At 37.4% G+C, this 15,189-nt stretch overlaps 1 protein-coding gene across 1 annotated transcript in view; it reads left to right on the forward strand.

Annotated features, from left to right (window-relative positions):
- LOC306882305 (inactive heparanase-2-like) overlaps nucleotides 1-14,875 on the forward strand; it is a 77,291-nt gene extending 62,416 nt beyond the window's left edge. Inside the window, exons 11-12 of the mRNA XM_079436843.1 lie at nucleotides 6,725-6,871; nucleotides 12,246-14,875. Of these exons, the coding sequence (XP_079292969.1) occupies nucleotides 6,725-6,871; nucleotides 12,246-12,408 (310 nt within the window). The 3' untranslated portion in view covers nucleotides 12,409-14,875. The remainder of the gene's footprint in view (nucleotides 1-6,724; nucleotides 6,872-12,245) is intronic.
- Nucleotides 14,876-15,189: the final 314 nt, after the last annotated feature.

Below are 15,189 nucleotides of genomic sequence, written 5' to 3' on the forward strand. Positions count from 1 at the left end.
TGCGAGGCGCTGAAAGACACCAGAGGCTCAGGCAGGTGAGGGGAGTAGAGCTGCGGGACAATAGGAAGGTCTGTACCCAGGCCAGATAAAAAGTGCCATCGTTCCCTTTGATGATTATCTATTACCCAAGAATGATGTGAGCGGGACCTGCCAGCTTTTCAGCAGCAGTGTAGGTTTACGGTCTACAGATCCCTGTGTCTCAGCTCAGTTACAGCTCTGTGTCTGTGCTGCTACAGGCCCCTGGCTTCAGGATTCCTGCAGGACAGCAGACATGTAAAGAAAACAGCGTTGGGAAAGCTGCTTTGAAATGTGCTGCTCGTAAAGTACAGTCGACAAAAACATGAAAGCTTTTTAAGTGTATCGTTTTAAATGCACTACCATTCAAATGTTTGGGGTCAGAAAGAAATATTGTGAAATATTATTGCAATTTAAATTAACAAATATTTATATACAAGATTTTTATTTATTATTTTTTAAAGTGTAATTGATAAACATTTATGAAATATTTTTAATTGTCAATGTTGAAAACAGTTGTGTTACTTGTAGGATCCTTTACAAATACAGAACAGAATACAAAGAACGGCATTTATTTGAATTATTAGAAATCTTTTGTAACATAAAAATGTCTTTGTCACTTTTCATTAATTTTATGCACTCTTGCTGAATAAAAGTAATCACTTTAAAAATAAACTTTTGAATGGTACACTCTCAGAAGGTACAAAAGCTGTCACTGGGGCGTTACCTTTTCATAAGGTACATGTTTGTACCTAAAGGGTCCATTTTGGTACCCTGGTAATTAGTATTTAAAGTGTACATATTTGAACCTAATAGGTACAAAAATGTACCTTTTGAAAAGGTACCGCCCCAGTGACAGATTTTGTACCTTTATTTGAGAGTGTAGTGAAGTCAACACAGATAACATCTTTTTATTTATAATGAGAGCAGTGTTTATCTGGCAATAACTGTGAGGATCTAAATTTAGATGACAACATTAAACTGAAGAGAGAAATTTGTTAAACACAAATAACAGAACTAAAAATGTCATAATTTGTATTATTGAGTCAAAAGCTAGCAGCATTTACATATTTTGTTAAATAAAAGACAACATAAGAGGTAGAGGCCTCTCCCTCGGGGTCCTGGACGATCTGGATGGGTAGAGTGAAAGTCCTCCAGTAGCGTGGGATCGAGAATGTCATTTCTGGAGACCAAGACCGCTCCTCTGGACCATAACCTTCCCAGTCCACAAGATACTCTAGGAGACCACCACGGCGCCGGGAGTCCAGAATCTCATGGACCGTGTAGATGGCACCTTCTTCCTGAATTAACGGGAGAGGGGGTTCCACTGTCGGGCCAGGATCTGTGGAAACAGAAACAGGAGGGTGATATGGTTTGAGAAGTGAGACATGGAAGGAAGGATGAATCCTGTAATGTGAGGGGAGTTGGAGTTGATATGTGACGGGGTTGATCTGCTTCATGATGTTAAAGGGACCAACGTATCTGGGACTACGTTTCTTGCAGGGCAGGTGCATCCTGATGTCCCGGGTGGACAGCCAGACCTTCTGACCCGGCTGGTAAGTGGGAGTTGTGGCCCTACGAAGGTCGGCTGTCATCTTGGTTCTGCGCACTGCCCATTGCAGCTGATGGTGTGCTGCCTCCCAAACCCTCTCGCTCTCTCGGAACCAGTAATCGACAGATGGTACCTCAGACGGTTCCCCTGACCAGGGGAACAGGGGAGGCTGGTAACCGAGAACGCACTGGAAGGGAGTGAGTCCAATGCATGGTTGACATGGCGAGTTCTGTGCGTACTTGGCCCAGCCTAGGAACTGGTTCCAAGAATCCTGGTGGCCATGTCAGAAGGTTCGCAGGAATCATCCGACTTCCTGAATTGTCCTTTCTGTCTGCCCGTTAGACTGAGGATGATATCCCGATGAGAGACGTATGGTCACACCTAGGAGTGAGAAGGCCTTCCAGACTCTGGATATAAACTGTGGGGCGTGGTCTGAAGCAATGTCTTCTGGAATTCTGTAGTATCTGAAGACGTGATTAAACATAATCTCAGCGGTCTCCATGGCAGTGGGCAGGCCCTTGAGTGGGAGAAGTCGACAGGACTTTGAGAATCGATCAATGACTATAAGGATACATGTGTTCCCATCCAAGGCTGGCAGATCCGTGATGAAAATCAACTCCTAGGTGTTACCAAGGGCAATTGGGGATGGGCAGCGGAAGGAGCTTGCCGGAAGGGAGATGGCGAGGACTATTGGAGATGGCACAGACGGAACAGCCCTGGACGAACCTTCTCACATCCCTAGCTATATTAGGCCACCAGAAGCGGTCCTTTAGCAGCGAGAGGGTGCTGTTGGCCCCTGGGTGGCCAGTGCACAGCGAAGTGTGAGTGGAGTGGATCAGAGGGGTGCGTTGTGCTCTGGGGACATACTGCAACCCCTGTGGACAGCCCGGCGGAGTGGCTGTGGAGGCATTGGAGGGAGATGGATGGGGTTAACGAAGATTTTCTTGGGAATGATGGTATCCGGTTCCTCACTGACCTCTCCAGGAGCATACAGATGAGACAGCGCATCCGCTTTAACATTCTTAGGTCCTGGACGGTAGGAGATGGTAAAGTTGAATCAGGTGAAGAATAGCGCCCATCTAGCCTGACGCAGGTTAAGTCGCTTGGGATCTCGCAAGTATTGGAGATTCTTATGGTCAGTGAGTACGATGAATGGGTGTTGAGCACTCTCCAGCCAACTTAATAGCCAGGAGTTCTCTGTTGCCGATGTCATAGTTTCTCTGTTGGTGACCAGGACAGAGATTTAGGCTTGCCTCTAAACAGACTGGTGAGTGGGTTGGTTATGGAGCTGTAGTTATGGATAAATATTTGGTAGAAGTTGGAGAATCCCAGGAATCGTTGAAGTTCCTTGATGGTAGTTGGAACTGTCCAATTCCTGATGGCCTCTACCTTCCCATCTTCCATCTGGATGCCACTGTGATCGATGATGTATCCAAGGAACTGCATTGAGGATTGGTGGAAGGAACATTTCTCGGCCTTTAGGAAGAGATTGTAATCTCTCAGGCGTTGCAAGACCTCCGCAATGTGGTGGTGATGTTCGGCCATGCTCCGGGAGTATATAAGGATATCATCAATGTAGACGAGGACGAATCGATGGAGATACTCGTAGTGGTCAGTAGGGGTGATGAAGGCGGTCTTCCACTCGTCTCTCTCACGTATCCGGATGAGGTTATACGCGCTGCGGAGGTCTAACTTGGTGAACACAGCGGCTCCACGGAGATGTTCTAATGCCGCTGGGACGAGGGGAAGTGGGTACCGGAATTTCACCGTAGCCTTGTTGAGTGCCCGGTAATCTATACAAGGCCTCAAACCTCCATCCTTCTTAGCCACGAAGAAGAAACTCGAAGCAGCAGGGGACGTGGACGGGCTAATGTAGCCTTGTTGCAGAGCCTCCTCAATGTACTCCTCCATTGCCTTCTGTTCAGGGAGTGATAATGGATATAATGAAGCAGATCAATGGCACAGTCCCATGGCCGGTGCGGGGGTAACTGGGAGGCCCTCTTCGGGCAGAACACATCCTTGAAGGGGGCATAACAGGTAGGAATTTCCACTGACTGTTTGTCGATGGGGCTCTCTATGGATGTGGAATTGACTGGGAGTGTAATCGATCGAGGAGACTTGGGTTGAGGTGCATGTGGAAAACAGTCAGGGAAGCAGTTACTGCCCCACTTCAGGACCTCACCAGTTTTCCAGGAGATGATGGGATCGTGTTGCACAAACCAGGGGCGCCCTAAGATCACATCAGCGGTGGAATCCTCCAGAACCAGCAGATGTAACGTCTCCTCGTGTAACTATCCTGTCCTGAGTAACAAAATTGTCGAAGGAAAGGGTTACAGTACCAGCTTGTGCCCATATGGTTTCGGCCCATTGGAGCGCTCGCCCCTTCAGCAGGGAAATCAGAAATGCAATCTTGGCTTTTTAGGTTGGATACAGCTGCGGTTGCATCTCAAGAACCAGTGAGCATTGAAGCAGGAATCCGTTGCACTCCTCTGCCAAGCCAGAGAAGGGCGCTGGTTTGGCCATGGGACTGGAAAGTACCGGAGGAGAAGGAATGGTGTTACGGATGTCCGGTAGTACGGGTGATGGTGGAACTGGTGGTGGAGTGAGAACCCACTTGAGGGCATCCACGATCTCCTGGAAAGGGTCCAGTGCACTCATGATGCTGACTCCTTTGTGGGTCCCATCTTCTGTCACGGAATGACCCTCGGACAAAGGAATAAAGGTAAAACAGGTGAGTTTATTGTCAGCAACAGGTGTGGGTGCAGATTAATGGTGAGTGTCCTGAGTGATGTAAGGTTTCTTGACTTGAATGAGCTTGTAACCATGGTTCTTGGTTCGCAGGAGATTGTGGGACGGAGATGGAAGTAAGCACACACCTCGGATGATGAGTATGGAGATGATCCACAATGCGATGGAGACTGGAGAGGACGTTGGAGCTAGGAGCAGAAGGTAACTCTGGAGAAGACACAACAGGTAAGTAAACAGGGTAGGTATCTCAATGTATCGGTAGGATATCATGGAGAGAGTCCACTATGTCTGAACGAGATCGGACATCGAGTGAAGTCAGGGGTGTGCTTATAAATGCTGACTGATGTGAGGTGAGTGAGCCTGACCGTTCTGTGACAATAAGAAGCTTGAATGAATTTCTGAATCATGAAAATTAATTATTAAAGCAATAGAATTAATCATTTATTCACTGAAATGAATCACTGAATGCCTAAAATGAATTGTTGAATCACTAAAATGAATCAGAATATCAAAAGATACTTAAGTTAGAGACATATTAAGACTATTGCTTCTTTTTGCTTGCCAGTGAGTGACTTTGTAATAGGAGGTATTGCTACTTTTACTAAGTCCCTAACACTGCAGTTTAGGAATAGGTTTGAATAAAATTGCACCTGTATGTTCTTCTATTAACATAAAAAAATATATTTTTTTTCAGGCTTTTAGGTCTGTAACCATGAGATATTTAAAAGCAATTTCTGATAACATAGGCCTACAGATGACAGAGGTTTGGGCCACGTTCAAAATCTCATTACGTTTTGTCTTATCCATCAAACCGAAACCACCACAAACCGAACAAGTAATCTCTTTAAATGCCATGAAACCCAAAACAGCTGATCTGCAGCTAAAACCTATTCACTAAACGCATAGCTGTTGCTTTTGCCTGTCCAGTGGCAAGGTGACATTGATTGTTTTTATTGATGATAGACAGGCAATTTTATTTAAATGAAAATGTTTTTTATTAAAATGGCACTGTTAAATGTCAACAATCATATTATCTAATACCCAGAATTTCCTCTGTGTCAGTGGAAAAGCGAACAATGTTCCAACGATGGGTTTTTTGCAAGACATTCGGGTCTCATTCGCTCCAGCCTCTTTCAAGTTTTTCGTTCTATTAGTGGTTAAAATGGCCGGTCAGACAAGTCATGGATATGCTTTCAGTATCTTCACTAATCCATCAAAACACCCTTATACAAAACAGGCCTCCTTTTCGGTGCTTTGAGTGGTTTCTCCGCTCCACATTTCCCCAGGACCATTCGCTGACATCAAACAAAGGATTCCATGTTTACGTTCCCCATGCGAATGCTGGAGAGGCACATTGTTTCAAAGTCTTGGACAATGTTTATCATTTTTCGATCTGTTCGTCTGATCTAATGCGCCCTTCTGGAAAATATCTACCCAAAATACTAAAGTCTATTAAAACTGAGACACCGCACATGTATCACATGACATGAGAGATGTTTTCATTACACAGTCTCGGGTTTGTCTCGTTCCTGAATTTTTTTTCCCTTGAACTCTATTCAGTGTGCGCCAAGGTGTAAAGATGCACATAGCCCGGGTTGCTCGCGATTGGTGAGATTACTAACAGGCTTGCCTGACAAAAGCCAAGCTCTGACCGGTGCAGTTGGGCCTTTAACACATGTGGTATTCGTGCACTGCAGCTATGTTTTCCTTGCCTTTACCTTAGAATCCTTATTGAATTTTATCATGTTTGCCTAATCGTGTTGCCAGATACTTATCTCCAGTTAATATTCCCTAAAGCTAGCTCTTCAGCGGTTTCACCCTGAAACAAGGAGCAGTATGCTGGAGTCGCTGCAACGTAAGCACGATGATCCAACACATATAAAGCTTTTGTTACCCCAGTGAATTTGGGAGGGGAGCTAATGCTTTAACAGTTGTTATGTGAAAAATATCAGCTCTTTTACATGATGTAGTCCTGGGGCCTCCTTTGCTTATATACAGTACTTTATAATTTGGTTATTGTGTACTGAAATTTAATCACATCAGGGTTTGGACCCTTATAAAACATAACACATTGTCTCTTGTAAAAGGAATTCTGGGAACAGAATCAATGTTTCTGTCAGTATTACAGTATGTTCAAATGGTAAATGAGGAGAGTTTGATACATTTTAGCTGCAACATCTGCCCATATTCTTTCAAATGTGTTGATTTGTTTTTGATGTTTTTATTAAATTATCAGTATTGAAGGCTTGTTAACTGTAAAGTCATCAAAGTAGTTTTTGAAATAAGTCTGATGGCTAAGCTGAATTTTTTAGCAGCCGTTAATTCAGTCTACAGCGTCACATGATCCTTCAGAAATAAAACATTGCTGTATTATAAATTGTAATGATTGTTTTTTACTCTTTCCTGCAGTCACGATTATGTCAGAGGGTCCATAACCATCTACATCATCAACCTGCATCGCTCACGGAAAAAAATCAAGCTGGCCGGGACTTTACGAAATAAAACTGTTCACCAATACCTGTTACAGCCCTTCGGCACAGATGGACTTCACTCCACGTAAGTCAATTAACATCCATGACAGCGATTTACTGACAAGAGGAACATAAAATAATATGTTGAATATAATATATGTAAAGTATATATTTAATTTTTAGGAGAACTGACAAATTAATTTTAATTTTGTTAAATTATATTACTCTTCAAAACGGTTTCATGTTGCATTTTTTTGTTTTATATTATTATATTAAAAGAAATATAATAAAAAAAAAAAATTAATTTAATTTTATAGTATATTTATATTTTTAGTACCAGTGAGTGAAATGAGATTCCTATTGGTGGAAGAGTTGCATTTTAAGTTTTAAGTATATTATATCATATCATATCATATTATATTTAGAGCTGGGCAATGATTAATCACAGCCAAAATAAAATTTTGGTTTGTATAATGTATGTGTGTGTTCTATGTAAATGTATTATGTATATATAAAGACAGTATATATTTTGAAAATATTTGCATGTATTTACACGTATGTATTTATATTCATATAATTTATATTATATATGCATATGTGTGTATTTATATATACATAATAAATATACAAAGTAATCACGCATGTATTATGTACATAAAAACTTATTTTGGATGTGATTAATCATTGCCCAGCATATTATATTATATTATATTATATTATATTATATTATATTATATTATATTATATTATATTATATTATATTATATTATATTATATTATATTATATGTAGTATTACTAGATGATAAAATTAGGAATGCAATATGTTAAGAATTATATCAAATATGGTATTACTATATTATATTATTGTACTATACAAAATTGTGTTTTATTAAATTCTATTAACTTATTATTAGTTACCTCAGCTTTTTTAAGAATGTGGTTTATGCTTCTGTTCTCGGTTTACTATAATAATCAGCGTGGAGTGTTTTTACTAAACATATTAACTCAGACGGAACAGATAAATCTGGTGCTCTATAACTGTCTGCACACACAGCTGTGCTAACTGTTTTCTGACTAAATATTCAACTCTTCCACAAATGGGGATCCCGTTTTGCCAACACTAACCTAATCATGGAAAGGGCAAAAGAGAGACCTGGGTCATAAAAACATGGTCTGTTCATCCCCTCAAACTCTTAAATGGGATTTGAGGATTATCTTGTTGGCGCTCGCTTACTTGATAAAGCCAAAGCTGAAACAAACACGTCTACATGCTCAACATCTACAGTATCTTGACCCTTGTAGAAGTTTTCTTTTGAATTCTTCTGGTTTTATCTCTTCTGAATGTGTTTTCAGTTATTGCGTTCGATGTTTTCTATCACATACATGCTTCATACAGTGCCAAGTAGATTCACAGCTTTAAAATACAACATTTCGTTGTTCTTTACAGGTTATTTCTAACGACTTGTTCAACCAACATGACATTAGTCATGAATGAGAAACTTCACAAATGTGATTACTTAATTACTTCGCTGATGACAAACACCCCATTTCGCTCTGATATGATTCACAGATTGTCTGTATTTTTACTCGGCTTTTAAGAAACACATCATATGTTTCATTTAAAACACCAGAGAGTGTTCTGTTTTGAGTTTTCCACTAGAAATAATTTGAAGCCAAGAACAAAACATCAAAACGTCCATTAAACATGGACAATCCAATTGAGTTAGCGTAATAACATTGTCTTGGTTTATTGAAGCTCAATTCAAACTGAATGTACAGTGAAATGCAGCTTCCTTTGGGGCAGATGTTGGCAATAGTTTTGTCAGCAGCTTTCAGCTTGAATTTCAACCAGTTTTTGCTCTCCTCTCATTTTTTTGTTTTCTTTTGAGGAATTGTGATCCAGAAGGCCACCTCTGTCTGATCTTAACGTCTGTTATTAGGAGTTAAGCATGATACTTTGAAAACATGATCGTGGTGTCGATCAGTGAAATAGAAACTCTTTGAATAAGTCTACCTTAAATCCCTCCGCCCGGCAACAGGAGGAAAAATTGAATGAAGGATAGAAAGGAATATTCAGAAGAAGCAGAGAGTAATTACCAGTCATATCACAGAGAGCAATCTATCATAAACCCGTATGAAAACAAACCCATACTCATGTGTGTTTTGATAGACCCATTCCCACGGTTAATACTCATAAACCATCCACTTGCCATGCTCGATAATATTTATAGAAATATGACTTCTTTTTGATTCTTAAACTCGAAAGCTTGTAAATCTACAGCCATTTTTCCATCAAATCTGTACTTTTTATTCATTTTATTCTCATAAAACGCAGTTATTAGATTAATTAGTCTTGTCTTCCCACGTTATATTGTAGATATAGTGAAACATGCGGCGTATTTGTGTCTTCAGAAATGCCCACAGCTCCATATGGGCTGAATCAGTGTGTTCCAGAGCAAATTCGGTGAGTAACATATACAGGCAGACTATAAAGTTACTCATGACACATTCCAATACTTAACTCCTCTGTAACGCATATGCAGGGAAATTAACTGCTCATTTTGTGGGGTCACACTTAAACACTCTCAGACAGAGTTGCTCTTTTCAAGGATATATTTTCCCTACAGTGTTTGGCCGATCTGTCTGTCTGTTTTGAATTATATTTCTGTAATTCAAAATGGAAACAAAGCGAGGGGTATTCAGAGAGTGGGGTACACTTACCTGACATTTAAAAATTTCTGTGTAATAATGTAACATATATGTATAAAATTATCATTTGTAATTATTTTTTTTACATAAATTAATACTATGCGTTAAATTGATCAAAAGTAAATGTATATATAATGTAACATATATGTATAAAATTATTATTTTTAATTATTTTTGTCCGGTTTTTTTAAGAAATTAATAATATGCGTAAAATTTCTCAAAAGTAAATGTGTATATAATGTAACATATTTGAATACAATTATTATTTTTTATTATAATTTTTATTTTATTTTATTAATATTATGCATTAAACTGATCAAAAGTAACTGAAGGCTTTCATATTGTTACAAAAAACTGTATTTCAAAGGAATATATTAAAATATATTTAAAAAGAGTTATTTTAAATTAATACAATATAGTGTTATATATATATATATATATATATATATATATATATATTAAGAAATTAGTGCTCGGATGCATTAAATTGATCAAAAGTGACTGAGAACTGAAGGAATAAATTAATTTAAAAATATTTTAAAATAGAAACCAGTTAAGTTATAAAAATATTCCACAAAATTACTGTTTTACTGCATTTTTTATCAAATAAATGTTATAACTTGTGTATATATAAATACTTACATAATAATTTTTTTTTTTATTATTTAATGCATAGGTACATTTCTTTTTTTCCTTTTCAAGACTTTAAACATATTTAAACATTTTAAAGGCTTGATCTTTATTTATCTATATTTTAGTACATGGTCTGCTGTTCTAAATAGTAATATTTAGAGAAGGAGAACAAGTTTATAAATACTTAAAAAAATTAGTATAGTCTTATTCTAAAAAAAAAATAATAATAATAAAACAGTGATATAAGAACAGTTCTTTAAGTCACCTGCTTTTCTTTTTTAGGCCTTAAAAGCTGATTAATGTAGAAGATGACACAGCAATGTTGAGAACTTCAGAGCTGGAACTTCTCAAACCAGAGCTACTGTGTGATCACGGCTGATGTTTGTGATCTCTCTGTGCCTTGAAGGGGTTGTCTTTTCAGGTCTTTTCGTTTCTCAAACACATACTACATCTGTAGCCAGAGGTCGTTAGAGTTCCAGAACTATCTGGAGACTTTAATTCAATTTGAGTTCTATCCAGAGGAAATGCTGATCTTCTTCTGCAGAAGCCCTGAGTGAAACACCGCTGACTGTGTTCTTACATACTTCTGTCTGCTTTGAACTCCTGAGCATAAATCCTCCCCGGGGTAAAGCTGATTGGGAAGATCAACAATCCCACCTTACCGTTGCGTCTGATGCATGCTGTCACACTGCTCTTCAGATGGGCTTCAGGCCCAAAGCAAATGCAGCTTCCTGTTCATTTCAGTCTGTGGTACCATAAGATAAGATGAGGTGATGGGTCGAATCATCCAGACGTCTGCTGAAAGAGTAGAACTATAGGACATAGGAAAGCTTTTCCAAACTAACTGTGTATGTAGGCAAAAGGTTTTTACGTTTTTCATAAGAATAAATGTTTAAACCTTCAACTGTTAGGAAAGAGTATTACCTTGTAATTAGACTCATGTTAAAGGGATAATTCACACAAAAAAATGAAAATTCTGTCAACATTTACTCACCCTGAAGTTGTTCCAAACCTGCATGAGTTTCTTTCTTCTGTTGAACATAATAGATCATATTTTTAAGACTGTTGGTAACCAAACAGCTGACGCTATCTTAGTATTTTTTTTCATACTATGTCAATGGCTACCATCAACTGTTATGTGGACCACTGAGACCAAAGTCATGGTAATATTGTTTCTATCACCCAATAAGTATACTGTGTATGGTATATACAACTATCCAATTTAACTATCATATTTGCATATTGTACAGAATATTATGCCACAATACAATGTGATCTTCCATTTCCCTAATGGAGGCACGGGAATCAATAAATGACATAAAATAGTTGTTATTATGCATTATATTTAGCGTGAAATATTTTTCAAATTAAATTTTGTTTTAACAAAACAAAAACGGAAAAGTCAGGTTATTTCATTTATTTATTTATAATTATTTATTTATTTATTTTTGAAAGAAGTTAATACTTTTATTCAGCAAGGATACATTACATTGAATAAAAGTAAATGTAAAGACATTTATTATGTTAAATGTATAAATGTTATTTTGAACATTCTTTTAATCAAAGAATCCTGAAAGAAAATATATAAAGACAGCAGCATTGTTTTCAACCTTGATAATAATACTGTAATAAATATGTCTTGAGCAGTAAATCAGCATATTAAAATGATTTCTGAAGGATCATGTGACACTGAGCACTGAAGTAATGATGCTAAACGATTCAGCTTTACAAAAATAAATGACATTTTGAAAACTAGTAAAATAGAAAAGAGTTTTTACAGTATTTTTGATCAAATAAATGCAACTTTGGTGAGCAAGATTTTTTTTTAAAATCGTATAAATCCCAAACTTTTGTACAGGAGTGTTCCAAACACTCTCAAATCTGAATGTTTGTGTTTTCTATAAGGTTGATAATGCATCTGTAGCGCCCCCTAGCGCGGGATCAGAGGGTTTACTGTTAATGGAGATTCCCCTTTACACTTGGTGTAACTGGGTCCTAAAACCAGCTATTTTTGTCTAAAATTATGCTTTGACTCTCTTCTTATTTATATATCTTAAAGTTCTCACACTGATATATTGACATTGCATCCTAACACACATGTCCCTTTGCTCTGCAGGTCTGTGCAGCTGAACGGAGAGCCCTTGCGTATGGTGGACAATGAGACGTTCCCTGAGCTGAAGCCACGGACACTCAGGGCAGGAAGAACAATAGCCATGCCACCTGTATCTATCGGCTTCTACGTCATCAAGAATATTAATGCCTACGCCTGCCGCAGATAACACACACTGACCGACCTCAGACCATCCTCATGGCCTTCTCCTCTTTTTATAAGCCCACCGAGACGTAGAAAAGACTCCTTGGTTCAAGCAAGGGTTGCACTGAACGCTTCCAACAACATTTCTCCTCTTTTTTTAACCACAAGAAAAGCTCGACTTGTGGAAAGTGAATGTATTTTGGTTGCCCTTTTGTGTTTTTTTTGTCTTTTTCGGTTGCAGAGTGTAATGAAGTCTCACGGTGCTTCACGGAGAGCTTTGTAATCCGATGTTGAAGACCAGCGTAAGCTATGAACCCAGTGCCAATGTGCGGTTCAGATGCAGTACGGCGATTATGAAGTAAATCGATCAGAATCGGTCCTTTTTCACATTTTCAGCGGTAATTTTGTGGGAAAGTCTGTGCAATGGGTTTGAACATGGTAAAATGTGTTAAACAGATATGACAGCACTACATTCTCATTGGTAGCTAGAAACATTATCATATTAGCCAAAATATTTGAATGATGAAAATGCACGGGACGCAAGCGACAGCCGTTTCAGTTCTCCGGAGTTCTGTGGGTGCGGATTCTGTGTGGGCCTGTCTGTCAGCTTAATGTGATTTAGCCGAGTAGGACGTGTTCCTGGATCAACATCCTTGTTGGTTCTTAAACAACATTCCAGCTTGACAACCAATCAGATTTTAGGGTTAGATTTAAGGGGGAAATATAAGGGGATATTGTTCTTTCAACCAATCCTTTTAGAGGTAGGTTATGCTGCAAACCTTAGAACTATGATTGCTGTTTCAGGACCAAGAAAGGAGGTCAATCCTGTTAAATCACATTGTACAAATAACAGTTTGATCTGAATTACATCTCTCTTGTGTACTTTTTTTGGATTCTGGGGTCTAAAGCCACTCAAAAGGCACAGGGCCAAATCTTGATCCGTAATCTTTCTTTTCATTGCAGGACAGTAAATATAAACCTCCTATTTAAAGCCATCTTTATAACATTTAACACTGACCCATGTCCTAAAAACAGCCTTTTTTTTCTTCGGTTGCTGCTTTATAATTTCAAACTGTAGGACGATGAAGGTACTACGGACAGATATTTCCTAAAACATCCTTATATTTTAATGCAAAATTAGAAAGGAATCACATAACACAATCTTTATGCAATCTTTATCGGTTCTCTGAGAAATACTGGTTTATATTTACAATGTTTACATGTTTGATTTCCCATTGTAGCTCAGACTCTTTTGAAGCTGAAATGAAAGAGTAGGGAGTTTTTGAAGGCATTGTTTTGCTTTATGAAGAACTATGTATCATAAAGTTGTTGCAGAGCTCAGGAAATTAACTTGTCCGATAGCATCATGTCCAAAGTTTTTTTTTTTTTTTTTCTTTTGTTTTGCTATAACATTGTGAACCTGAGCATAGTTCTCCAGATTTCTTCTTCTATATTAACACTACCTTACTCTGTGTTGATACTGGGGCACTGGAAGGTGTTAGACAGTTAAGCCACACTTGAAATTTTAATTACTTTTAGACATTATATCAGTTCAAGTGGTATTTATTTTTCAAACAATACATACCACAAAAATACATTTGTCAAGTCATTTAAAAAGTAATTGCAAAAATGGCAAAGACAAGTATCGTACATTCTGGGAAAAAAAAAAAAAAAAGTATTTTTTTAAATGTTTTTGAAAACATTTTAAGTGTCACCAAATTGTGCTTACACTTTTAGGGCCACTAAAAATCCCATGTACAGCGATTCATTTTTGCTGCTAGCTGCCTTGATTAAAATGAAGCATGATGAGTGACAAATGTTTTTGTACAGGTACAAACTTTTTTATATTAATAAATGTACATACAATTGGTTTTCAATTTAAAGTGTGTGCTTCCTCGCGCTATAAATATTATTTATATAAATGTATATGTGTGGTTATGAGTGTGTGTGTGTGTGTGTATATATATATATAAAAACAGTTGACTTTTGTCCACATTGGCAGATAACTATAATGTACTTTTTGTAAAGCATAGCAGAGACTGATTTTAATGTTTAGCAAAGAAACGGCCCTTTGACTTTCAAATGTATTGAGTTGTTCAGTATGCACATTTGTGTATCACAATGTTTTAAATTGTATATTCTTTGGTCACTCATTCACAATGCAAAAAAAAATGGATTCAGCTTTCAAACGGTTTATATGAATTCTGTAAAAAGGTTTTGTTGTTTTGTTTTTTTTCCCTCCTCGGGCTTGGTTATGACAGTGATTTGATTTTCCAGGGTCAATAATTCTGTCAGCATCTTAATATTTCCTTAGATTTGGAAGACTCTGATATGATTTTAGAGATTTATAGGGTCTTTGATTTGTAAAATGATACTTTCACAAGCTATTTTCCTCCTTGAATGTGTTTATTGCAAATTTAGAGTTGTTAATATTTTTCAGTTAAAGAGCATTATTTTATTATGGAAATGGTTGTCTGAATATTATTTTTGTCAAAATATATAAATAAAATAATAGTAAAAATGTTTATTGAAGATCTTGTTTTTGACTTGTCATTTACAATATTATATGTAAATGATGTATATGAAATATGTATTGAATATTCAAAGTGTGTATACACTATAGATAGATAGATAGATAGATAGATAGATAGATAGATAGATAGATAGATAGATAGATAGATAGATAGATAGAGTGTATATATATATATATATATATACACACAGTATTTTATATTATATATTAATTTCAGTAAATGAAAACAAGTCTTTTTTTTTACATCTGAAATACATTCATTTAGGTTTGACA

This window comes from Barbus barbus (genome assembly GCF_936440315.1).
Source record: "Barbus barbus genome assembly, chromosome: 16".
NCBI lineage: Eukaryota > Metazoa > Chordata > Actinopteri > Cypriniformes > Cyprinidae > Barbus > Barbus barbus.